This window comes from Phocoena phocoena, chromosome 8 (genome assembly GCF_963924675.1).
Source record: "Phocoena phocoena chromosome 8, mPhoPho1.1, whole genome shotgun sequence".
Taxonomy (NCBI): Eukaryota; Metazoa; Chordata; class Mammalia; order Artiodactyla; family Phocoenidae; genus Phocoena; species Phocoena phocoena.
In genome coordinates this window covers 103,084,321-103,109,784 of record NC_089226.1, presented here as the reverse complement: position 1 = coordinate 103,109,784, position 25,464 = coordinate 103,084,321, and the positions used below count along the sequence as shown (strand labels likewise).

General features: G+C 56.1%; 1 protein-coding gene across 3 annotated transcripts; it reads right to left on the bottom strand.

The window, feature by feature from the left end:
• Nucleotides 1-367: 367 nt before the first annotated feature.
• On the bottom strand, nt 368-20,285 carry FRMD8 (FERM domain containing 8). 3 transcript variants are annotated; one of them, XM_065882540.1, is made up of 10 exons: nt 20,201-20,285; nt 19,022-19,189; nt 16,234-16,335; nt 15,831-15,889; nt 15,535-15,701; nt 12,821-13,045; nt 10,385-10,508; nt 9,321-9,464; nt 3,129-3,333; nt 368-486 (listed from the first exon to the last, which is right to left on the bottom strand). In XM_065882540.1, exons 1-10 carry the CDS (start codon nt 20,283-20,285, stop codon nt 368-370), a joined length of 1,398 nt encoding a protein of 465 aa, XP_065738612.1. The 3 variants fall into 3 exon arrangements, with proteins under 3 accessions (XP_065738612.1, XP_065738613.1, XP_065738614.1); XM_065882541.1 differs by lacking the exon at nt 16,234-16,335; XM_065882542.1 differs by lacking the exon at nt 19,022-19,189.
• Between the last annotated feature and the right edge of the window lie 5,179 nt (nt 20,286-25,464).

Genomic DNA, 25,464 nt, shown 5'->3' with positions numbered 1-25,464 from the left:
GCCCTATTCCTCCTCCAGTGGGGACACCTGCCTCCAGCGGGGACTTCAGGGCAGGGGATACTGTCCGTTTTGAGAGGGGCACAAAGGCGAGTCCCTGGGTGGGAGGGGGCGGCCGGGGCCTGGTCAGATTGGTCCTGAGACTGCAGCGGGGCCCGGCGTCTGGAGGGAGGGCAGGCAGGCTGCAGGAGGGATCCTGCGGCTGCCCCCAGCTGGCTCTGCACAGCACAGCCCGGGCGGCATCCCGGGTACAGAAGTGACTTGTCTACACACTGAGGCTGCCCTCCTCCCAGCGCTCTCCCTTAGGTAGCATGATGCTGGGCCATGCCCAGGGGCTGCCCCCAAGCCCTCCCACCAGGCACTGCGGCCCTCAGCCCTGCTCCAGGCTCTCGGTGGGCTGCACCACGGCGTAGCTTCCCTGGCCCAGGGAGAGTTGCCGGCTGAAGAAGGACGTGCTGCGCTTCGGTTTCACGCGCTTGATCTGCTCACCTGTCGGGGAGCAAGAGGGACACGCTGAGGGGAGGGGGCCCAGCCCCAGGGGAGCCCCTTCTGGAGCCTGTTCAGGATGAGCTCTCCTCTTCACTCCTGCCGGCTTTGTGAGCCTCAGCCCCACCCCAGCTCTCCCACCAGCAACAGGACACGTGGGGTGGGTGGCCAGCCTCCAAATCAGAGGCTACCAGGGTTTGCATTTGATGCTGGGCCTGCTGTGCTGTCTAAACCTGTTCAAGAAGAGACCAGAGAGGTGTACAAACTTCCAGCTGTAAGTCACAGGGATGTAATATATAGCATATGGAATATAGTCAATAATATTGTAATAACTCTGTATGGTGACAGATGGTAACTAGACTTATGATCATTTTGTAACATATAAAAATACTGAATCACTATGTTTGTCAAAATCACTATATATATCACAATATATAATATATTGTATGTCAACTATAATTCAATTACAAAAAAAAAAGAAGAAGAAAAAAAGAACAGGCCAAAACCACAAAATACCTATAACATATACTACTGGCTGAAGGTTACCCTCAATGAGATAAAAAGACCTCTTTTTCTTTGGCCTCACTGCGAGGCTTGCGGGATCTTAGTTCCCCGACCAGGGCCCCGGCAGTGGAAGCCTGGAGTCCTAACCACTGGGCCACCAGGGAAGTCCCTAAAAGACTTCTTAAAAGTTAAAAATTTCAAGCCAGGTGATCAAGGTTAATATCAACAGTCATAAATCATGTTGATAAGGTACCTTTGATATGATGTAGTAAAAATGGCATGTTACCTCTGTGATCTTCCTCCCCCAAACCCATAACCCCATCTAATAATGAGAAAATCATAAGAGAAATTCCAATAAAGGGGCATCCTACGATATCCCCGACAAGTACGCCTCGAGACTGTCAAGGTCATCAAAAAACAAGGAAAGTCTGAGTAACTTGTCACAGCCAAGAGGAGCCTAAGGAGACATGACAACCAAATGTAGGGTGGTGTCCTGGATGGGACCCTGGGACTGAAAAAGGACGTTAGGTTAAAACTAAGGACTTTAGTTAATAATACTGCATCATATCGGTTCATTAATTCTGACAAATACACCATATTAACATAAGACGTTAATTTAAAAACTCAAGCCACAAAAGAAAAACAGGCAACAGAAATGAACAGCAACGCAGGAAGAAACTGTACGTGATCAAGCGTGTAGAAACGATGCCACTTCACCAGCATCCAAACCCCAACTCCAGTGAGTTCTCCGCCCCTCAGGACGATAACACCCATCGTGGGTGAGGGTGGGGAAGGCAGGTGCCTCCTTTCCTCCTGGGACGGGCAAAGTGGGCACACACTTTGACCCAGCAACCCCATTTCTAGGAATTTATCCTGAGGAAACAGTTCAGATTCCAGGTAAGGATTTGGCTACGGGTATGTTGTTTGTAGTAGCTGAGAACTAGAAATACAGTCAGCCCTAGGACAATGCCAACCCTCTGCGCAGTCGAAAATCTGGGTATAACTTATAGTTGGCCCTTCATATACCCGTGGTTCCTCCTTATCCACCGATTCAACCAACCACGGATTGTGCAGAACTACAGTATTTACTACTGAAAAAGACCCGCGTGTAAGTGGATCCGCGCAGCACAAACCGGTGTTGTTCAAGGGTCAACTGTAACTATGATGTCCAGCAACAGGGGATGGCGGGGGAAGGGGCTGAGCTCACTAGGAGAGGAAGACAGCAACTGTGGTAACAAGTGTGTCAGAGAAAAATTATAAATTATTTTGCTTTTTCCGATGATAAAAATGACACGCTTGTAAAAATTTAAATGCCAGAACGAAGCACGAAGAAAAAAGGAAAGTTACAGCAGCTGATGGCTGCAAAGGGGTCTCTCCCTCCTTGTGCACGTGGATGCTGTCTCGCATGCTAATGAGCACCTAGTACCTAGTACTCGTGCCTGATTTTCTCCTAGTACCTGATTTTTTCTACTCAGTGCTATTTTCTGAACATCTTGCCATTTGAAAACCAAAAAAAACCCCTTTTTATTTTGGAATAATTCTAGACTTACAGAAAAGTTGCAAAGATAATACATAGAGTTCTTGCATATCCTCATAAGCCTCTCCTGTGTTAGCACGGTCCATCTGTTACCACGGTCTGTGTCATAGATAAGAACACTGGTACAGCTTTATTAACTAAGCGGCAAACCTGTGGATTTCACCTGTTCTTCCACAATGTCTGCTGTCTGTTCTGGGACTCGATCCAAGACACCACAGTGCACTAGGGTATGTATGGCATCTTTACCAGCTGCACTGATCCCACAGGGTGTGGGCCCATCGTTCCTGTACCTACACCTTTAATAACAGACACTGGTAGTTTCTACTTTTTCACATCTGGACACGTCTGCGGACGCAGCAGTGAGAAGGGACGGAGTAGGGCTCTTACTGCCGGAGCCCCAGAGGCCTCAGATTCCCTGTCGCAGAGCTCAGACGATGGGACACCTGTGCCCAGCCTGCCCCCCAGGCCCCAAGCCAGGTCCTGCCGCTGGAGGCTAACTCACCGGGCCTGGAATTGCTCCCCACCTCCCTACCCTCCAGAGCTCCCCATGGCGTGCGTGTGCACGCGCGTAGGTACACGTGTACACCGCGATGGGGTCACTCACCCTCCTCCACGTAGTCAATGGTGGAGAGATGCTGGATCCGGCTGCACACCACGCTGCCCTGCCTCCGCAGCTGGGGGTGTTGCGTGGGGGGTGGTGAGGAGCCAGCGGCCGAGGCCGGGCCGGCCGCACTCTCCTGCGGGGTGGCGGGCTCCGTGGCCTGGCTCAGCTCGATGCAGTACTCGATGAGGCTGCTCATCAGCTCGGCCTGGGGAGGAGGGGGGCCGGCGTGAGGCCTGGCAGGGGAGCCCTGGCCCAGGCCCACCTCCCCCTACCTGCTGCAGAGCCAGATGAACCGAACCCACAGCCCCCAGCCCTCTGGTGGGGGAGGCAATGAGGAAACCAACACCCTTTACGCAAGGAGAAGGAAGGGGCCAGGGGCAGGGGAGGCCTCCCATGTGGGGGGACTTCAGGGGTCAGAGATGGGCTGGGAAAGAAGGACCACTCTAGTTAGAAGGCGCAGGTCGGGAGGGAGGAGGGGGGCAGGGCTCTCTGGGCCTGTGCGTTTGCTGAGAGCAGAACCCGCAGCCAAGGAGAAGGCGGTGGTGAGGTCCCTGGGCGGGAAAGCGGCTCCCTCCAGGCACGTTCTTCTAAAGTGACGTCTTCTCAACAGACTGGAAACGTTACGCGTGTTGACATAAAAGGTGATGTGACCAGATGTCAGCGGGCACGGTCTGGGCACCACATGGCAGGGGTGGCAGGGGATTGCAGACCCACAGACAGAAAGCTGCCAGCAGGTGGTGTCACTTAGGCAGCAGGCGTTTATGAAGTGTCACCCCGCTGCAGGCGGCAGGACACAGCAGGGACTGAGGTGGACAGATGCCTGCCGCGTGTCCTAAGAAGAGAACCCGCTGGGGAGCAGGGTCAGAGGCCAAGGGGGCAGCTGATGCCCAGCTGCCCGATGGGGTGGCCCGAGGCCTCCCCAGAGCCACACAAGCTGCCCTGCACAGGGGGAACAGGGCAGGGGACCGTGCACAGGCGGGTCCGGGCTCCACACCGGCCTCCTCGCCTCCCTGAGGGAACTGCACTGAGCTGAGAGGGGCGCCGGGCAGCGGGCAGCCGGTGGGGACAGGCCCCGAGCCCTCCGAGTTTCTCTAACACCGCTCAATGCTCCTGAGGTTCGGGGACGCTGCCGTTATACCTCAGCCACATCCGACAGAATGAACTATCCACTCGGGATACAACTCAGCAAACTAGAAATGGACGGGAACTTCCTTAATCTGACGACAGGCGTCTATGAAAAACACACAGCTCACACCACACCTACTCAGAGCAAGACTGAATGCTTGGGCTTCCCTGGTGGCGCAGTGGTTAAGAATCCGCCTGCTGATGCAGGGGACACGGGTTCGAGCCCTGGTCCGGGAAGATCCCACATGCCGCAGGCCCGTGCGCCACAACTGCTGAGCCTGTGCTCTAGAGCTCGCGCGTCACAGCTGCTGAACCCGCGTGCCACAACTACTGAAGCCCGCACGCTTGGAGCCCATGCCCCGCAACAACAGAAGCCACCGCAATGAGAAGCCCGCACACCACAACTAAGAGTAACCCCCGCTCGCCGCAACTAGAGAAAGCCCGCAAGCAGCAACAAAGACCCAATACAGCCAAAAATAAATAAATAAATTTATATAAAAAAAAAAAGACTGAATGCTTTCCCCTCAAGTCAAGGATGTCTGCTCACACCTACTCACCACTGTAACGGGGGTCCGAGGCAGTGCTATCAGCCAAGACAACTGAGAGGCATACAGACTGGAAAGTTAGAATACAACTGTCCCTGTTCATAGACAATGTAACTGTCCACACAGAAAATCACAAAGAATCTGCAAAAAAGATACTAGAAATAGTGAGTGAGTTCAAGAGGGTTACAGGATAAAAGGATATATGGTAACAGAATCAGCTGCATTTCTATACACCACAATGAATAACTGGAAATTGAAATTAAAAATAGTACCATCTCTGGTAGCACCAAAAAGCGGGGAGGGGGAGATAAATCTAATAAAAGATGCACAAGACTTGTATGCTGAAAACCATAAAATGTTAGTGAAAGAAATCAAAGACAAATAAATGGAGATATAAAATAAATGGACTGGAAGATTTAAGAACATCTTTTTAAAAGACATTTTTTAGGAAAAAACATCAAGTTATAGACTGAAAGAAGACATCTGCAAAATATATATCAGATAAGGGACTGGTAGGCAGAATATATAATGAACTCTTACAGCTTGGTAAGAAAACAAATAACCCAATTTAAAAAATGGACAAAGGAAAAAAAAATGGACAAAGGGAATCCTCTTGCACTGTTGGTGGGAATGTAAATTGATACAGCCACTATGGAGAACAGTTTGGAAGTTCCTTAAAAAACTACAAATAGAACTACCATACGACCCAGCAATTCCACGACTCGGCATACCCTGAGAAAACCATAATGCAAAAAGAGTCATGTACCACAATGTTCATTGCAGCTCTATTTACAATAGCCAGGACATGGAAACAACCTAAGTGTCCAACGACAGCTGAATGGATAAAGAAGATGTGGCACATATATACAATGGAATATTACTCAGCCATAAAAAGAAACAAAATTGAGTTATTTGTAGTGAGGTGGATGGACCTAGAGTCTGTCATACAGAGTGAAGTAAGTTAGAAAGAGAAAGACAAATACCGTATGCTAACACATATATATGGAATCTAAAAACAACAACAACAAAAAATTGGTTATGAAGAACCTAAGGGCAGGACAGGAATAAAGATGCAGACATAGAGGAAGGACTTGAGGACACGGGGAGGGGGAAGGGTAAGCTGGGACGAAGTGAGAGAGTGGCATGGACATATATACACTACCAAACGTAAAACAGATAGCTAGTAGGAAGCAGCCACATAGCACAGGGAGATCAGCTCGGTGCTTTGTGACCACCTAGAGGGGTGGGATAGGGAGGGTGGGAGCGAGACGCAAGAGGGAGGAGATATGGGGATATATGTGTATGTATAGCTGACCCACTTTGTTGTAGAGCAGAAACTGGCACACCATTGTGAAGCAATTATACTCCAACAAAGATGTTAGAAAAAAAAAAGTAAAAAAAAAAAAAAAGGACAAATGATTTGATCAGACATTCCATCAAAGAAGACCTATGGATAGCAAATGAACACACGGATGGATGATCACCATCATTAGTCATTATGAAAATGAAAATTAAAACCACAATGACTTATCACTACCATACAGTTATTAGAATGGCAAACAAACAAAAACTGACCACACCAAGCGCTGGGCAAGGATGCGGAGCTACTGGAACTCTCAGACATTGCTGGTGGGGTAACAAAATGGTACAGTCACTTTGGAAAACCATTTGGTAGTTTCTAGTAAAGCTGATTATATGTTTATCATACAATCCATAATCCCATTCCTAGGTATTTATGCAAGAGAAATGAAGGCATACGCCCACACAGTAGCCTGTACTCAAATGTTCAGAGCAGCTTTATTCACAAAAGCCCCAAACTGGAAACAACCCAAACAAGTGGGTGAAGAGCTGACCTGTAGTGTATCCATACAACGGAATACTATTCAACAAGCAACAGGAACGAACCGCTCCACCACGAAATGTGGGTGAACCTTAGGAGCGTGAAGCTTAGTGAAAGAGGCCAGGCTCAAAAGGCTGCAGACAGTACAGACACTGTAGGGCTGGACCACTATTTGTTTATCTATCTACCAGCTGACAGACATTTATGTTGTTTCCAATTCTTTGGTTATGACAAACCAAGCTGCTATGAATATCTTAGTGTAAGTCTTATGTGGACATATATCTCCATTTCTCCTGGGTAACTGTGATGCATGTGTTTATGACATTCTGGAGAAAGCTAAACTCTAGGGATAGCTAAGGGGAGCTGTCAAGTAGCAGGTGAAGAGGTGAGTCTTAAATCAGAAGCAAAATGTACCAAAAAAAAAAAAAAAAGCACAACCCCAAAGAAAAATTGGCAAAAGACCTCAATGAACAGGATATCCAGATGGTGGATACACACATAAAAGATGCTCAACCTCATTAGTGTGTGTGTGTGTGTGTGTGTGTGTGTGTTGTCAATTAAAACCACATGGGGGAAAAAAAACCACATGGAGATTTGGGGGTGATGGAAATAATGCCAATTAAAAAATGCGCAGAAGACGTGAATAGACATTTCCCCTCTAGGAAGATACATGGATGTATCTAAGCACCTCCATAGCTCGCCTGTGGGGGCAGTGGTTCCAAGGGTGTGTGAACGTGTTAAAACTCACTTTTATTGTAAATTATACCTCAATAAAGTGACTAAATAATAAAGGAAGAAAACACAAGGAGATACCCCTCCTCACCCACCAGACTGGCTGAACGTTCAAGATGACAATACTAACTACTGCCGCAGCCAGCATCCAGCCACCGCAGGTGAACGCCGAGCACAGCACCTGCCTGTGACCCGGCCTGTCGGCTCCTGGGCGTGTACCTGGACACGCACACAGAGGACATGTGCAACACTGACCACGCAGCACTGTCTGCAACAGTCCCGAACTGGAGACCCAAGTGCCCGTCCGCTATGGCATGGAAAAGTCAACAGCAACACATTCACATGTGGGAACACCCGAGAGCCGCGTGAAAGACCAAAGCACTGCCACCTGCAGTGGAGACGAGGATGGAGCTCACAGACACAGGGCTGAGCGCAAGACACCGGGCAGAACAGAACACACTGTGGGAACCCACTGCCCTAAGGCTCAAAACCAGGCAGAATGACTCTGGGGTGACACAAGTCAGGATGCGGAGGTCCCTTGGTGGGGGCAAGGCTGGGAGGGGGCTCAAGGGGTCTTTCTTAATCTGAAAGGTGTTACATGGGTTTCTTTGGGGAAATTTGTTGAGATTAAGAGCTGGGGGGCTTCCCTTGTGGCGCAGTGGTTAAGAATCCACCTGCCAATGCAGGGGACACGGGTTCGAGCCCTGGTCCGGGAAGATCCCACATGCCGAGGAGCAACTAAGCCAGTGTGCCACAACTACTAAGCCTGTGCTCTAAAGCCCGTGAGCCACAACTACTGAGCCCACGCGCCTAGAGCCCGTGCTCAACAAGAGAAGCCACCGCAATGAGAAGCCCGCGCACGGCAACGAAGAGTAGCCCCCTCTTGCCACATCTAAAGAAAGCCCGTGCACAGCAACCAGGACCCAACGCAGCCAAAAATAAATAAATAGATTTATATATTAAAAAAAAAAAGAGCTGGGCACTTTTCTACATGTATATTATAATTCAATAAAATGTTTACTTAAAAAAAGAACTCTACGGAATTCCTTGGCGTTCCAGCGGTTAGGACTCCGCGCTTCCACTGCAGGGGGCATGGGTTTGATCCCTGATCGGGGAACTAAGAGTGATGTAGAAAATGTGATGTCATCAGCATAAAGGTTAGGACGGCCAAGTGCTGAAAGACGAGAGAAAGAAGAGCTAGGACAGGGAGAGAACTCCCTTGCGAGGCCCTGGAAAGGAGGCCCAGCACGGGAGACAGGGGGAGAAGGGCAGGAGGTGGGAGGGGCCCGTAGGGTCCAAGAGGGGAGCCTGCAGGAGTAAGAGCAGGCATCGGGTACCGGGTGTAGCAGGGCAGAGGCCGCTGGGGTTGGAGCAGTGGGTGCTGCAGTGGGAAGGAACGCGTAGAGGGAGCAACGGGAGAAGCCTGGCTGTGGCGGGCCCCCAGGAGGGGGCACGTGCTTTCACAGGAGTCCCTGGACCCCATCTCTGTGCTTGGGGCGGAGAGCAACGAGGCCCTGAGTCCTGGAAGGGCTCTCCTGGAGAAACCAGGGTGGGAGGGGAAGGGGTGGGGATGAAGGTTTGGCTGGGAAGACCAGGTGCCCGATGGATGGAAGTGAAACAAAGGCAAAGAGGGGTCTTAGCCATTCCATGCCTGCTCGTCACCTGAGAGCCCCGCTCACGGGGGGCTCAAGGACCGAGGGAGCCAGTGCGGGCTGGTCACACAGTACCAGGCAGCCCTCCACCAACCACTGCCCCACCACCTGGCCAGGCCTTCCGAACCCACAAGGGTGGCTCCCGGTCAGCAGGAGCTGGACCCCTGGTCCCCAGGCCCTCGGCAGCCCTCTCACCTCCTTGCCACCCAGCCTGGAGCCTCCAATAGTCTGGGACCCCCTGAGCACACCCTCCCCGACCCCCATCCCCACCCTCGGTGCAGGCAACACCCACCACTACCTGCTTGGAGTAGATCTTGAGGAGCTTGTTGACCGGTGTGCCCTCATTGTCCCCGTCGAACTCCAGCCACAGGACAGACTCCTCCTCCTCGGGAGAGGTGTGGTCCCATGACAGCTCCTGGAAGCGCAGGCCCAGCAGGACGTGCTGGCCAGCGGGAGACACAGAGCTTGGACTCCTTTGGGCAGAGGCCTGCTCCCCTGCCCCATCCCACGCGGGCATCACCAGGAGGATACACCTGGCCAGGCTATTTACCTCCAAGGCTGAGCCTAAATTCAGGTGTCAGTTTCTCTCAGGAGAAGAAGCCCCGCTTCCATCAGACCCTCAAAGGAGGCTGTGGTCCAGGGAGGATGAGACCCCCTAAACCACGCACTTCTCATCAGCGGGTCAAGCTCCTGGCAGCTGGTAGTGACTCGGGGGAAGGAAGGTGGGGAGGGGAGGCCTTTCCCCTGCGATCGGCTGGTTAGCATCTTAGCAGGAGGCCGGATCTAGGCCCGACATGTTTTTGGGGCACAGATGCCCAGGAAGGGCTGGGATCCCTCCCTGGGGACAACCAGAAGTCTCCCCCAAACTTCTCTGCTGGCTTAGCAGGGACCCCTGCCCAGATGCAGAGAGGCCCACAGGGCAGGCTGCCGACACCACCTCCTACACAGGCAGCCGAGACAACCAGCACCAAATGCGGGAAGGAGGGCTCCCAGTCCCACAGGAGAAGCTCCCAGGGCTTCTTTGGAAAACCACCAGCTAGTCTCCAGCCACTGGCCAGGCAGAGCAGCCAGGCCCTACCAGACTCTCCACCTGTCTCCAGCTGCAGCCTCCCCCTGTCCCCGCCACCGCCCTGCCTAGCAGGCTGGGCAGGAAAGCTGACCCACAGCAGACCCAGGGAAGCCCCCGGGATGACAGTGGAAGCCCCAGGGACATCTGAGAGAAGGAGGCCAGACAGGCCGCCCACCTGCTCCCAGGCCAACCAGAAGCCCAAGGGAACCAGGAAGGCCTGGGTAATGACCCCACTCCCTTCCTCTCCAGTGAGGCTCCCACTCCAGGTCCCACCCTGAAGAAGCAGCAGGTACCTTCTCCCTGCTGTCAATGACATGCACGCCCTCCAGACTGATGGCCACAGACACTGGCTTTTGCCCTCCCCGGTGCAAAAAGCCCTGGGCTGGCTTGTCAATCTCGCCGTGGAAGAAGGCAGACCTGGGGAGGGAAAGTGGTGTTAGGCTGTCCCCTCCAGCAGCGAGAACAGATGGCCCAGGGTCTGGGTTCACCCACCAGGGAATGCTCTGGCCAGCCCCTGTCCCAGGCACCTGAGAAGCTTAAGCTGTTTGGGTGACAGAAGGTTAAATGGAAACCCACCCCAGGGGAGGGAGAAACTGAGGGGGCGGTGACGGGGAGGCTTCGTGGAGGTGGTAGCATCTGAGCTGATCAGGCAGGAGGAGGAACTGGGTGGCACAGCGAAGGGTGGGCACTGCAGGCAGAGGGTAGAGCATGAACCCGGGTGTGGGACAGAGCAAGTTACGTTCAGGGAACAGCCAGGAGCCCAAGGGCTCAGGGTCTGCAGGCTGTGGTTGCTGGAGGTTGGGAGAGCCCCGCTGCCCACCGTCCTCCAGGGGCTGCCCAGGCAGAGAAGCAGCTTCAGGACTCGACACCAAGAAAGGGAAAGGCTGCATCAACCTTAGGACACCCACCCGCTGAGCTGTCCCTCCTCCATCCTGCCCCGCCACGGCCTCTTCCTCTCCTCTGGCTGCCCTGGGCCTTTGCCCACACGTCCCCTCACCCCTGGCTAAGCCAGAGCCCTAGTTAAATCCTGCAGCCCTGGGCTTCTCTGGTGGCACAGTGGTTAAGAATCCGCCTGCCAATGCAAGGGACACGGGTTCGAGCCCTGGTCCAGGAAGATCCCACATGCCGCCGAGCAACTAAGCCTACGCGCCGCAACTACTGAGCCTGCGCTCTAGGGCCTGCGAGCCACAACTACTGAGCCTGCGTGCTGCAACTATTGAAGCCCACGTGCCTAGAGCCCGTGCTCTGCAACAAGAGAAACCACTGCAATGAGAAGCCCGCGCACCTCAACGAAGAACAGCCCACGCTCGCTGCAACCAGAGAAAGCCCGTGGGCAGCAACAGAGACCCAACCCAGCCAAAAATAATAAAAAAACAAAATAAATTTATATATGTAAAAAAAAATCCTGCAGCCCCGAGGACAGGACTGGAGACAAGCACGCTCTACCTGCAGTTCCAAGAGCACGGCCCGGTGCTCCCACTCCAGGAAGACTCCCACAGGCTCGCTTCAGGGCAGGGACTCCTAATCCACTGAGGAAACTGAAGCAGCCCAAACAGCGGCCACAGACATCTCGCTCACCATAAAAGCTAAAGACCTTTTGCCGCCCCACACCCACACTGCTGCTCCGCCTCTGGGCTCCAGCTCACAGCGCAGCTCCTGAGGAGCTGATTACACTCACTGATTCTTTTTCTCATTGTCCTCCTCCCACTGCTACCCCCAAGATGCTGGAGCCAAGGTCAACTATCAGCCACTTGGGACCTGTTGAACTTGACCTTGAAGCAGCAGCACCTGAGGCTTGGTCACTCCCTCCTCCTCAACACCCCTCCCGCCTTGCTGGCCGGGCCCCTTCTCTGTCCGGTCCACACTCACTTGCTGGGGCTCCTGGTTTCAAACAGCACCTGCATGCTGATGACTCACCCGTTACCCAAGTCTAGACTCAGAAACCCAAACGCCCGCTAGGATCGCCACCTGGGTCGCTGGAGAGCATCTCAAAATCAACACATCCAAGGACAAGCCCCCGACCTTCCCTGACCTGCCCCCCACCACACACCATCCTGTCTCAGCTGATGACAAGGCCACCCTGCAGCTGCTCAGGCAGAAACCTGGAGCCCTCTCTGCCTGCTCTCCTTCACCTCCTGTACTGCACGTCTTGCAAATTCCTTCAACTCCACCCTCAACGTCTCTGGAATCTGGCCACGTCTCCCCTCCTGCGGTACCACCATGCGGCCTGAGCCACAGTACCCTGTGGAGTACGGCCACTGTCCTCACGGGCCGTCCAGCTGCTCCCTTGCCCCCCTGTAGTCTGTTCTCGGCTTCTACTGCTTGCTGTCTCTCTCACCACTAGAACAGCCTCTTCACGGGCAGGGACGGCGGTCTCTTTTGTTTACCGAGGTGTCTCCAGCACCTAGAGGGTGCGGGCACACAGTACGCACACAAGAGCTATTGGCTAGATGTGCCTGCATGAATGAGAGCTGGCTGAGGGGGAGGTGGGCAGGTCCATGGACCACGTGGCTGCGGCAGGAGGAAGGAGAGGACCTGTCCGGTGTCCTAGCCCGTGATGGGGGAGGGGGAGGACGAGTGTCCAGCCTGGGACCCGCGGGGCCCCAGGTGCTGGCATCCGGACACACCTTGCATGAGGACAGAGCTCAGCGGGAACGGAGATGGGCTCATGGGCCGTGAGGGAGGGACAGTGGGCCTGGGGCTGTGGCCGTGGCCAGGGAGCCGCTCACCCGTAGAAGGGCAGCTCGTGGCACTTGAGGAGGTAGGCGCGGTAGTGGGGGCTGAGGGAGGCCTCGTGCTCGCTCTCGCTGCCGGCTACCTCCTTCACCCTGCGGTAGGCGTTCAGCAGGCCCTGCTCGCCAGTTCCGGCCTTGGTCCCACGGCCCCGGAGGGCAGCGAAGAGCCCGTGGCCCCGCTTACAGAGGTGGGCAGGGAGGAAGGAGTCCAGCTTCTCCCTGTGGAGGAAGGAAAACAGGGCCCAGCATGAGGGCGGCTCCATGCCTGCGGGCTGGGGGGGCGCCGAGGTTCCCAGGGCGTGGGGAGGGCAGGAGGCACCCTGCACGTGGACCCCCGGAGAGCCCACTGCCGAGAACCCTGCAGCATGAGAGGCCTGAAGGAGAAGTCAGGAGACCGGGATGAGAGCTGAAACCAGGCCCACCCCAGAAGCAGACTGTGGCCAGAGGAAGGTTTCAGTTTCTAAACTGGTGATTTTGCAACCAAGAAGTGGTCCAAGTGACCCAGAGCTATCAATGTTCTGTTCTGCCAAATAGGGAGGTAAAAAAACCACCAACCTACAACTCATCAGCACAGGTTCACGAAGGAAAGTGATTTTCAATCACACACACAGTCGGGAAGCATCCTGGTGTGACGGCACCGTTCTTCCCCCTCAGGCAGCCCCGACTCTGGCCAGGCACTGGCCCTTCCAGGTGGACTGCAGCCAGGGCCCAGCCTACGAGCAGTGAGCGCCCTCTCCAAGTCTACGTCTCCACGTTTAAATAAGGACACAGATCCCTACTCACATGGACGGGTGCCGGCATGCGCCTGGCATGTGGTGGGTGCCAAACAAATATGGCCGAGGTTGTCACTGTCACCGAAGAGGGGAGGGGTCCCCGCAGGGGCTTCTGGAGGACCAACACCCCGGGCCATGGGAAGGGATGGCTGGCCCTGCAGCAGGGCTGACGCAAGGAAGGACCCTGATGCCCAGAGAGGCCCAAGTGCAGGGCGGCATGAGGAGGGGTATCCAGGGGGCTGCCCCCACTTCTCAGGGCTGCCGTAGGCATCTTCATCACCTGTCCCCCAACAGCCCTGCTTCTAGCCACAGCGCCCACTTGTCACTGGAAATCCCGCCTTCCCACTGCCAGTCCACAGCGTCTGTGCAGGCTCATGGCAGGTCCTAAGGGAGGATCTGGGCCTCAGCCAATCAGCACTCTGGCCACTCTGTCTCCTTTGGGTGGACGTGGGCCCAGTCACCAGATGAGTCTTAGAATTCTGGTCACGTGAGGGACGAGGTCTCTCCTTGCCAATGTGCAACTATTGTGGCCACCTCGCCACCACGAGACAAGAGCCTGTCTGACTGAGAGCTGGCCCAGAGGACACAGGGCTGGGCGAGGAGAGTGAGGACAGGATCTGCGGGTTGGGGGTACCCAACTGGAGCCCCTGCACCTCAATCATCCCAGACCCGTCCATTTCTTGACAAAGTCTCTCAAGTCCAAATAGTCTGAGCTGGATTCGCTGTCACTTGCAATAGGACCAGACATGCCCATCCCGAGAGCCAGGATTTCTATGGCTGCCAGCCTCCAGCCAGCTCAGCTGGGATCACTCAGGCTCCACTGAGCCCAGGGTAGCCCCTGCTGGGCCCCGACACAGGGCCCTGTCTCTGTGCATCCTCCCCCCGCAACACAACTGTACCCTGAAGGGCTGGTGTGGGTTAGAGCCCTGGTTCTAGGACAGGCTGTGTTCAAAGTTCATCTTCAGGGCTTCACTGGTGGCGCAGTGGTTAAGAATCCACCTGCCAATGCAGGGGACACGGGTTCGAGCCCTGGTCCGGGAAGATCCCACATGCCGCGGAGCAGCGGAGCCCGTGTGCCACAACTACTTAGCTTGCGCTCTAGAGCCCATGAGCCACAACTACTGAGCCCATGCGCCACAACTACTGAAGCCCACGCGCCTTATAGCCAGCGCTCCGCAGCAAGAGAAGCCACCGCAATGAGAAGCCCGCGCACCGCAAGGAAGAGTAGCCCCCACTTGCCGCGAGTAGAGAAAGCCTGCGTGCAGCAAGGAAGACCCAATGTAGCCAAAAATAAATAAAATAAGTAAGTCTTTTTTTTAAATTAAAAAAAAAGACTACATAACTGTTACCAGTTAAAAAAAAAAAAAAAGTTCATCTTCTTTGGAAATATCTCTAAACCTTAAGATCACTGTCCACGGAGCTCAGAGACAGCCTGGTCTGCTTCCAGGGTAGCTCAATCGTCACGACCCCAGGCCCTGCCAATTCACACAGCAAAGAGCACGGCTTCTAGAGAGACGGGTAGGAAGCACAGAGCTGGCATACTAGAACGTCCGGGAAATGGGGCCTCGTCCCTGGAGCTCGAGACTAAGTGAGACTGTCACTGACAACTGGGACTCAGTATTTGGCCACACCCTGGCTGCGACCCCCAAAAAGAACAAGCCCAACTCCCCCTGACCTCACACGGAGGCCGGGCTCCACCCTCACACACCTCTGGAGGTCCTCTCACGGACGTCACTTCCCCCGTCTCCCACTGCCCAGGCCCCTCAGCCCAGAGCAGACGAGGAAAAGGAGGTTCAGAGAGGTGGGGTGACTCACCCAAGGTCACACAGCATCAGGGCCTCCTGACTCCAGGACCTGGCAAGACCACTTGTAACCAGGATTCCGAGGTCACCCTCCCCACCTTGGGCCCCTGCCTCAGGTCACGCTGGCCCTCACCTCAGGGCACAGGCAGTGGGCTGGCCAGGCTGGTAGGGCCCGAGCTGCACGCGGCACACCAGGGCGCCCAGGGCCTCGCAGTCCTCCACGTCGCATGGGTACCGAGCGGCCAGCACGTTGCCCTTGGCCTCCTCATAGAGCAGCCGCAGGACCTCCTTGTCGTGGATCTGCAGGCCGGTGTGGCAGGGAGGGGTGGCTCAGCTGGGAGGGGCACCAGTGTCCAGGGGTCAGGACAAGGGGAGGCTGGACACAGGGCGCCAGACCTGAGTGGTACCGCCTGGGAATCCCTGCCTCACCTGGAGCTCCCGCCGTTTGGGGAAGAACACGTTCCTCCGGAACTGCAGGGAAGGCTCATCTGGGGAGAGAGGAGGGGGTCACCGGCCGGCCGCCCCACGCAGCCAGCTCTGCCCTCTCCCCGACTGGCCCAGTCTCCATTCCCCAAGCCTCCTCCACCACCACTCAGAAAACCCCCGGGCTGTCCAGCAATAGGGGGCGTGGCTTATTGCAAGCTGCTCACTGCGCCCCCAGCCCACCCCTCACGGGCTCCTCTAAGGGATCCCTCCCTCCTCTGGGGGAGATGCCGGCCCTGCCTCTCAGCCAGGGCAGCTCCACCTGCCAGGGGAGGCCTGGCTGGGCCCGGGGTCTGTGCTCCAGACCCCGGTGGGCCCGAGACAGGGACGCACAGGCAGCAGCACTGACCCATGGCCACGTCATCGTCCGGAGCGTCGGTGAATCGCAGCAGCAGTTCCTGCCACTGGCGGCCCAGCTTGTAGGGTTGGTGCTTGGGCTTCAGCTGCACCTCTGCAGGACAAGAGGGGAAGCGGCCATGAAGCCCTGACCAGCGCGACTGCCACCCACTAACAACAACAATGCAACGATGACGCAGTCATGACCAATATTAACTGAAGTAGGCACAAGGTGTCCAGAACCATTTCAAGTGGTTAAAGGCAACTGCCCTGCAATAACCCTACTCTCATTTCAACCAATGAAAATGAGGCTCAGAGAAGAAAAATGGGGCTCAGAGAAGTTAAGGTGCTTGTCCAAAGTCACACAACAGGGACTTCCCTGGCAGTCCAGCGGTTAAGACTCCGCACTTCCACTGCAGGGGGCGCGGGTTCGATCCCTGGTCTGGGAATTAAGATCCTACATGCAGTGTGGCTCAGCCAAAGAAACAAAAAGAAACCCAAACAAACAAAAAAAACAAAGCCACACAGCAATGAGAGGGGGTCAGGTTCCAGGCAGTCAGCCTCTGACTGTTCCCTACTGTGCCCAGGATGGGCTGGAGCTGAGAGGCTGTGGCAGACGGAAGGTGCTGGGGCCGGAGGTACAGATGGCTCCAGCACCGCCGTTAGGAAGCAGAGCCCAAGGCTGGTAACTGAGGCCCAAAGGGCCAAGGGGCTGTTCTCCCCTGCTCCTGGCCCTGCCTGGGCCTCTGCCCGGCCAGCCTCCACCCCAGCAACTCCCCCGGGGGCTCTGGGCTCCAGCTGATCTTCCATCCTGCAAGCTCCCTGCCTCAACGCCATGCCACCCAGCTGCCGCCAGAATCAGTGGCTCCACCAGGAAGCACTCCTGGCAACTTGCTCCTGGCAAGCCTTCCCGGCACACTTCAGACCGTGAGTCCCCTGAGGGCAGGGACACTTTCACTCCTGTTCCCCGCTGGACCCCTAGCATCTAGCTCTGCCCAGTACGAGATTGTGGGCGGGTTGCTCTGCACATACTTGTGAGACGAATGAGGTAAGTGGGTAGTTGGGACCCCGGGACACTGTCCACAGTCCCCAGCCAGCCTCACCCCGAGCCCCAGCAGCTCAGAGGACTCCCGTTATCAGAAGAGGACTGCGCTGACCCTACCGTCCCACGCTTCCAGATGGGGCCTTCCTGCCTGGGGGCTGTCACCCCAACGAGACTGACAGTCCCTGGAGCCCTGTTCCATGCAGAGTGACAATGGCATGGAGAAGGTCAAACCCTCCCAAACATCCACCTTGAAGGGCGGCTCCAGCAGACAGCACCCCGTCCCTGGGGCATATGTCACCCACTCCGGGCGTGGTATGGGACCAACAGCTCTGAGGGCCCGAGTCAAAGCTGAAGTGGCCTTTCAGCCTTCCTGAACCCAGCCTGGGAACAAAGTGGGTGCTGACTCTGTGCTGGGGCCTCTGGGATGGGGCGGTGCCCCAGGGTGACCCACGGGCCACACAGGCAGCCCATTCATGTTCCGGTGAAGGGGGAGCAGGAATGCGATGACGAGGGAGTGGGGGAGGAAGTAAGCTGCCCCACTGCAGGGACAGGGAGCCTGAGGTAGGGCAGGGGCCCCATGAAACCACCCCCAGCTTTCCAGAGACACGAGCCAAGGGGCCCGCGGTCCTGACCAACAGCCAGAAGGGTGAAGGAGGGGCAGCTGAGCTGGGTGGGGAGCAGCGGAGAGACGGATCAGCAGGAAGAGGGTGGGCGAGAGCAGTAGCTGGGCAGGAAGCTCCCACTAGAGGGTGGGGGTGGGGAGACAGGCACTCCCTCTCCAAGTGGGCATACCCTCCCTCCAGGGCACAGGCACAAACTCCTAGGGGCCCAGGGACCAGGCACACCCTTCTTGCCCCTGTTCCTCTACAAGGGAGGGGAATGAGTGCAGCAAACATGCCTGGTCCCGGCACCAGCTGGGGCATCCTCTCCTGGCCCCTCTCCTGACCAAGCCAGCAGGCTAGAAGCCCTATTCTGAGGCCCCAGGGAGCTCCCCATTCCCCCCCACCTCATGTCCCCCAGGCCTGCGGGCTGGAGGGCTCCCACTGCCCTCACTCCCACTCCACCCGCCCGCCTTGGGATCTCAGCCTGAAAGGGCAGGACAGGGTGATCACGGGCCAGAAAACAGGCAAGGCTGGAGGCCCCCTGCAGAGAAGCTGGGTTCCCACTCATCCTCCCCACCCTCAGGAAAAGTCCCATCCTCAGGGGTGGCTGCTTCCTGGGCCGGGTCCCACCTTCCTCCCTGCCTCCACGGAGCAGGAAGCAGCTCAAGGAGGCTGGCTGGGGGCCACCTAGGCTTCCATTCTGATCTTGGTCCCACCACTCACTGGTCCCATGGCTCCAAACCTCAATTCTTCATCTGCGTGACCAGGCTGGGCCATGAGGATAAGGTGAAACTCTGCTTGCAAAACGCCAGCTCAGGCTGTGGCACAGACCACGTGCTCGGTGAACACGCGCCCCCTCCCTCCCTGTCCGCCGCCCCCACTCCTGATGTGCAGGCTCCAGCAGCACTGAGGCTGAGGGGTAGGCTTGGCCCCTCCTCTGCCTCCAGCACAAAGAAAAGAGAGGCGGGGGCAGAGGAGCCAGGCCACCTCTCAGGGCTCTGGGTCCTGAAAGCCACGGCCAGCTCCAGGACACAAACACGTCCCACCTTCCCCTGATGTATAGCGGCCAGAGGTTCCAGAAGCTGCCCCTTCCTTCCCCACTGGTCAGCGCCCTTCCAGCCCTTCCCCCTGGGCTTCTCACTGCCAAGTCTTACCCAGCAGAGGGGAGACAAGCCAGAGCGCAAAGGCATCCAGGGCAACATCCGGGAGCTGCAGGACCTCACGGACGGCCTGATGCAGCTCGTGGGCAGTGAGCGAGGGCAGGTTCTCCACGGCCAGGGGCACCATTGTGTCATCCGCCAGGTACACCAGCACGTCAGCTGCTGCGATGGAGGCCAGGCAGGGTCAGCTGGGCCCACTGCCCAGGCATGCCAACCAGGCACCCTCCGCTCCCCGCTCTGGGGCTGCAGCCCCCACCCTGCAACCCTTGGGGTGACCAAGGCTACATTCCAGAGGCAGAGCCCCGTCATCCCCTAAGGACCCCGTGAAGAGTGCTGTCTGTTAGGACTTACTGAAGACCCTCAAACCACCCAGAAACCCAGCAATTCCAGCCCAGGGACCAGCCTAGACCCACCCTAACCCCCAAAAGTTCAAAATTAGGGCTGGCTGCTGCACCCACACACACTCCCCTGGCAGCCCCAAGGACTCTGGTGTGCTTCTCCCCCGAAGGAGAACATTCTACAGGTGGGACTGAGGCAGAGATAGATTGAACCCATCCTGAGGTTACAGTAGTTAGTAAATCAAGCAGGGAGGGAGAGAGCTATCATCCTTAAGCAAATCACTATCTCCCTCTGGCCCAAGCTAACATGGGGACAGAGGATTCTCAAGGCCACCCCAGGGTAAAGCCAGTTCAAGCGCTCAGCTTCCTTGGGACTCTTTAAGACTCAGGACTCAACACGACGGCCTTTCAGTGTTAAACAGAAGTACAGTCCAAAAAGTTGAGTGTTCCCTTGTGACAGCCTGTGGGATGCCTATTTGGAGTCTGGAGCCAAAAGGAGACCCTTGAAAGAGCAGCCAGATTCAATTCTCCATCACTGGAACCACAGGTACCATGAAGAAGCACTCAGCTTCGAGGCCAATATACTCGGGGTTCCAATCCTGCCTGGCCTCTGGCTAGTTGACCGATTTCAGAAAGTCAGTGTGTCAAATGCCTCAGGTACAAACTATAGCTAATACCTGACTGACCTGTCACTTTTCCACACCTCAACAGACCTTATTTGTTAATTAATAAATAAGATTCTCTTCAATGAAAGAGATGACAAGCCAGGGCCACTTCCTCAGGCCTGAGGCCCTAGGAGGGTACAGCGGGGAGAAGACTGCGGACAGGGACCCACCTCGGGCTCCCACGGAGGACACGCTGCTTCGATGGGACCGATCAGCGGGGCCGGGTTGCCCAGCATTGCCTTCTGTTCCGTCCATCTGCAGAGGGAAAGAGAAAAAGCAGCTAGTGGAGAGTCCGGAGCCCTTCAAGCTCTCACTGAGTAAGGAAGGGGTCCCGAACTGATCTACGAAGGTGAACAACCAGGGCTGGAGGCACTGGTGTGCTGACTAGCGCGGTGTGGGGTGGGAGTCCTCAGCCAACTGGAGGTCGGGGCAGGTGGAAGGGGTCGGGGCCGTGGTGGTCAGAAGACGGGTCAAGTTCGGTTCGCCGGGGTGCCCAGGCACGGCACGGCGCACCCCTGTTCGGGGCGGGGGCCCGTGCAGGGCGTCGCCGCTCTCTCACCTTGCAGGGACGCAGCGCCCGCCGCCTCAGTCCAGGTTCCTGCCCGGACCCCGGCCGCCAGCTGCTGCCCCGGCCTCACCGCCGGCCGGCACTCCGAATCCCACTTCAGCTCCAGCTCCCGGGTCTGCTACGCGGAAGCAGAGGCGGAGGAAGCGCCGCACACGGCCCCGCCTCTCCGGCCCGCAGGAGCCAATCGGAGCTCGGGGCCGCCGCGCACGCGCCCTGCCTGCCGCCCACGCGCTCACGCCCCTCGCCAGCTCGCGCCTATTTCGGCCTCACGCCTCCAGCTTCTTGTGCCTGCGTTGCGAAACTTCCTCGCCACCTACTCGGGTGACTGGGGGGCCAGTGGCCCACACAAACAAGGGTCCCGTCTCTTGGCCGGTAACAGGGTGTGGCGAAGGTTCAAGGAAATCGGGAATGGGGGCGCGAGCTCTGGCGCTCAAACGCGTGTGACTTTGGGCCGGTCCCCTCACCTGTAAAGGGGAGATGCTTCGTGGCTGCGTATCATGGAACCACACTGTGCTGGGCGTTGGGTAAAGGTGACGCAAGCCGCCGCCTGTACTGCAGCGCCTCGAGGCCGTGAGGGGTGGTAGGCTCTCCGTGGTGGTCAGGGGACAGGGTCCCTGTCCCGGCTCATCCTGGACAAGGCCCTTGGCCTCCGGGCCTCAGTTCCCTCCTCTGTAAAATGAAGAGGTTGTACTCGATGACCTCCAGAGATCCTCAAATTACATGTCAGAAATCCAGGCTGGGCACACCTGTTATTCCAGGGAGCAGTCACGTGAGCCTTCACTATCTTGGACACACAGCCTGGGACACCTTGAGTCGTTCGCAGGCTGGGAGAGGCATTGGGGCCCCGAAGAAGCAGGTGTGAAACCACTTATCCCCAGGGTCATGTCACTAACATGTATGTCCTGGCAAGGCCAGCATGTGTGTGCCTGAGGTGGAGAGGTGCCTCAGAGAGAAAAACAGGTCCATACGGCACCTTCCTAAGCCAGAGTAGCCAGAGGTTGTTCTAAGTGACAACAATGGGCGGTGGGGGGGGGGGGGGGATCAGGAGGGGGTGGGGTGGGAGGTAGAGGGCTCGCCCTGCCCTGATGCCAGCGCATTGGAAGGCAGCTCCAGCTCCTAACCCAGTCCAAGTTTCCTCAGTATTTGAAACAGCTCTTTGCCTGACCTGCGGGACCCACACTGCCCCCACAGTTGGCCCATTATATCCCAGCATGACCTGAGGACTCAAGGAAGCTCAGATGTGAGCAGTGGGAATCGGCATCTCCCTCCAGGTTCTCAGCTCTGGGACAGGCCACAGTGGCTTGGTGGCCTCCCTAAACCAGCTGGACTGAAGTGTGAACACAGTTCAGTGTGTTGAGTGCTTACTGGGTGTGTGGCCTGGGCTGGGGCAGGGGATGGAGACCTGGGTGAGACGTGGCCCCTGCCCTCAGGGGTTTCACTGGGGAGTGGAGGGAGAGAGGAGAGGGAAAGAAGCCCAGGAGAGATGCATGTTTATTTATTTAATTAAATATTTATTTATTTGGCTGCGCTGGGAGGCATGCGGGATTTAGTTCCTTGACCAGGGATGGCACAAGGGCCCCCTGCATTGGGAGTGCGGAGTCTTAACCACTGGACCACCAGGGAAGTCCCGAGAGATGCATGTTTAAAGCTACATAAGATGACAGAATTGCCCTAAGAGCTATAAAATGTCACAAGCAGGAAGAGCAGCGTCCTCAATTCCTGTGCACCTACTGTATGCTGGGCCCTTTCCCGTGTGTTTCCTCATGTCATCCTCATGGACCTTCGGAGTGGAGATGAGGACAATAGTAGCTGCCATTTGCGGAGCATATACAACGTGCCGGACCCTTTTCTAAGTGCTTTAATCTTTATAACACACTAAGAGGTGAGTATCATATTTCCATTTTATGAGAAAACAGGATCAGAAAGGTTCAGTAACAAAGCTGACGTCTGGCAGTATGTGTGGTGGTGGTGAGGAGACTGGAACCCAGATCCAGCGAGGAGCGGCGCTGGAAGAGATTCCTGAAGGCATTCCAGGTAGCAGGAGGTGTGGGAGCATGGTTAGGACACCAGGGAAGCCCTGGGCCATCAGAGCACAGCAGGTGGGAAGGTGGGGTGCACCTGGGGGGGGCTGGGGGGCAGGCACGAGCACCAGGGGTAGGGCTGTGGTGTGTTTAGCAGACAGTGAGGCCATTTTGGAGGTCGTGAGCTACAGAATGTCAAGATCAGAGCTTTGCTCCGGCAGACAGAGGGTCAAGCTGGTGGATCTTGTTGGAGGATTGGAGAAGAGCTAGTCAGGGGTGGGGCTGCCCTTCTGCCAGCCTCTGGGGAGTGGCAATGGGTCTCCCTTGAACTGGAGAGGTGTGGGGGGATTAGAGAAGAGAGTGGGACCCATTCTGAAGTGACAGGGCAGCCTGAAGACCTTTAGAGCCAAGAAGCCTTAGACTCAGCAATCTGCTGGGCTGGTCCTTTACTTTTTTTTTTTTTTTTTTTTTAATTTATTTATTTGGTTGCACCAGGTCTTAGTTGCGACTCACCAGCTCCTTAGTTGTGGCACGTGGGCTCCTTAGTTATGGCATGTGAACTCTTAGTTGCGGCATGCATGTGGGATCTAGTTCCCTGACCAGGGATCGAACTTGGGTCCCCTGCATTGGGAGCGTGGAGTCCTACCCACTGCACCACCAGGGAAGTCCCGGTCCTTTACTTTTGCAAACAGTAAAGGCCCACAGAGGGATTGCCCAGCATCACTCAGGAGAGAATGAGCTGCAGAGCTAGGATAACAGCCCAGCCCTCTGCGAGAGACCAGTACTCGGGAAGGTCTTTGGGGGCAGCCCTAGGGGCCCTGGGCAGCTCTAGGGGGAGGGTGTCAGAGATGGAACCCTGCTTCCTAGAATCTGTCTACCCATGAGAATGTGATGGGGGTGGATGTGTTCTGCTTTGGCAGCAGCGGGAGAGGAGAAGCAGCAGCAGGGCTGGTCCTTGGGCATTTGATGGGAAACTAAGAGCTGTAAGAGATCTGGAGGGGCAGGTTGGAGGTATTTGGAGGACTTTACATTCTTTGGGGCCCACTGGAGATGGGGACAGAGAATTGGAGACCCAGGGCTGGCTGCAGGGCAGCTCACTAATGCTGTTCCCTCACTTGTCCACTCATTCATTTCTCCTTCATTGCCTACGCTGTGCCACACATAGTTCTAGGCCTTTAAGATAACATTAGTGGACAAAACAGCCAGAGATCCCTGCTCAGACAGACAACAAGGTAATTGCATAGTGTGTCAGAAGGTGATGAGTGAAAGAAAGGGTTGGACCAGGGAAGGGGCACCTGGAATGCTGGGCAGGTGGGGCAGATGGCAGTATTCAGCGAGCCAGTTAGGGCGGGCTCACTGCGCAGGCGATGTCTGAGCCCAGGCAAGAGGAGGCCGACCGGAGGAGGGAGCAGCCAGGGTGAAGGCCTGGGGGTGGGAGCCTGTTGGAAGAAGAGAAGGAAGCCAGGGTGGCACCTCGAGGACACCTGGAGCCTAAGAAGGCTTTGGCTTTTTGTTTTTTTTAGGTTTTTTTTGATGGCGACATGTGGGTTGCGGGATCTTAGTTCCTCGAGCGGGGATGGAACCCGTGCCCCCTGTGGTGGAAGCGTGGAGTCTTAACCACTGGACCGCCAGGGAAGTCCCTGGAAGGCCTTGGTTTTGAGTCTGAGCAGGATGGGGCCATTGCAGGGTGTGGAGCAGGGCAGAGACATGGTCTACTTCAGTTTCAACTGTGTCATCTGACTGCTGTGGAGGACAGACTGGAAGGGGAAGTGGGTGGGTGGGAGGGACAGGGTGGGGGCAGGGAGGCCAGCTGTGGACAGGAATCCAAGTGGAGGTGATGATGGCTGTGGGCCAGGGCAGTAGCAGTGGAGGAGGTGAGGAGGGGATGGATTCGGGATCCGTTTGGAAGGTAATATGAATGCAGTTTCCTCACGGAATGGTGGTGAGGTTGAGAGAAAGGGAGGGGTCAAGGCAACTCCAGGGGTTGGTGACACGTTTGGGGACTTCACAGCTTTCTCTGGGCAGTGGTGCCTGAGCCCTGGATCTCCGTGCCCTTGAGAGAAGACCCCCTCCTCCTCAACCCCACCCCAGGCCCCAACTTCCCAGCATTCCTGAGAATAGAAATCTGACGGAATATTTTATGGCTGTTGATGTGAAGAACGTGGTACATCTGTACGCCGCCATTCTCTCTGCGTTTGCAGCCAAACCTGCAGTCAGCACCTTGCCTGCATCCACGGGTCTGCCTCCTTGTCCTGCCCCGTGTTCCGGTAGCACGTGTGCATCCCACCCTGCCACCACATCCCCACCACTGCTGTCTCCCGGGCCTTACGTCATAGGAATCAATGTGAGGTTGCCAGAGAAAGTCAGAAACGTGGCCTGGATGATGTGGTCCTGAACGTGGACACTAACAAAAGAAATGCTCATACCTGAGTTATGGCTTATATGGCTCATACCTGAGTTATGGCTTATACCTGAGTTAACTTGAACTTGATGCTAACTGGAACAGCCTGTTTGTGGCCTATCAAACATACACTGTACATCTGCTTTAATCATTAGGGAAAAGGGCGCGTTGACCAGAAGCAAAGAATGTCCACATTAAAAATAAAGATTAGGGACTTCCCTGGTGGTCCAGTGGCTAAGACTCCACACTCCCCATGCGGGGGGCCCGGGTTCAATCCCTGGTCAGGGAACTAAATCTCGCGTGCCGCAGTTAAGAGTTCACATGCCGCAACTAAGAATCCTGCAGGCTGCAACTAAGACCTAGCACAGCCAAATAAATAAATAGAAGATTAAGTGCCTCTCTTCCTGGGACGCCAATGCTGGTGCTCCTTCGATGATAAGTCTC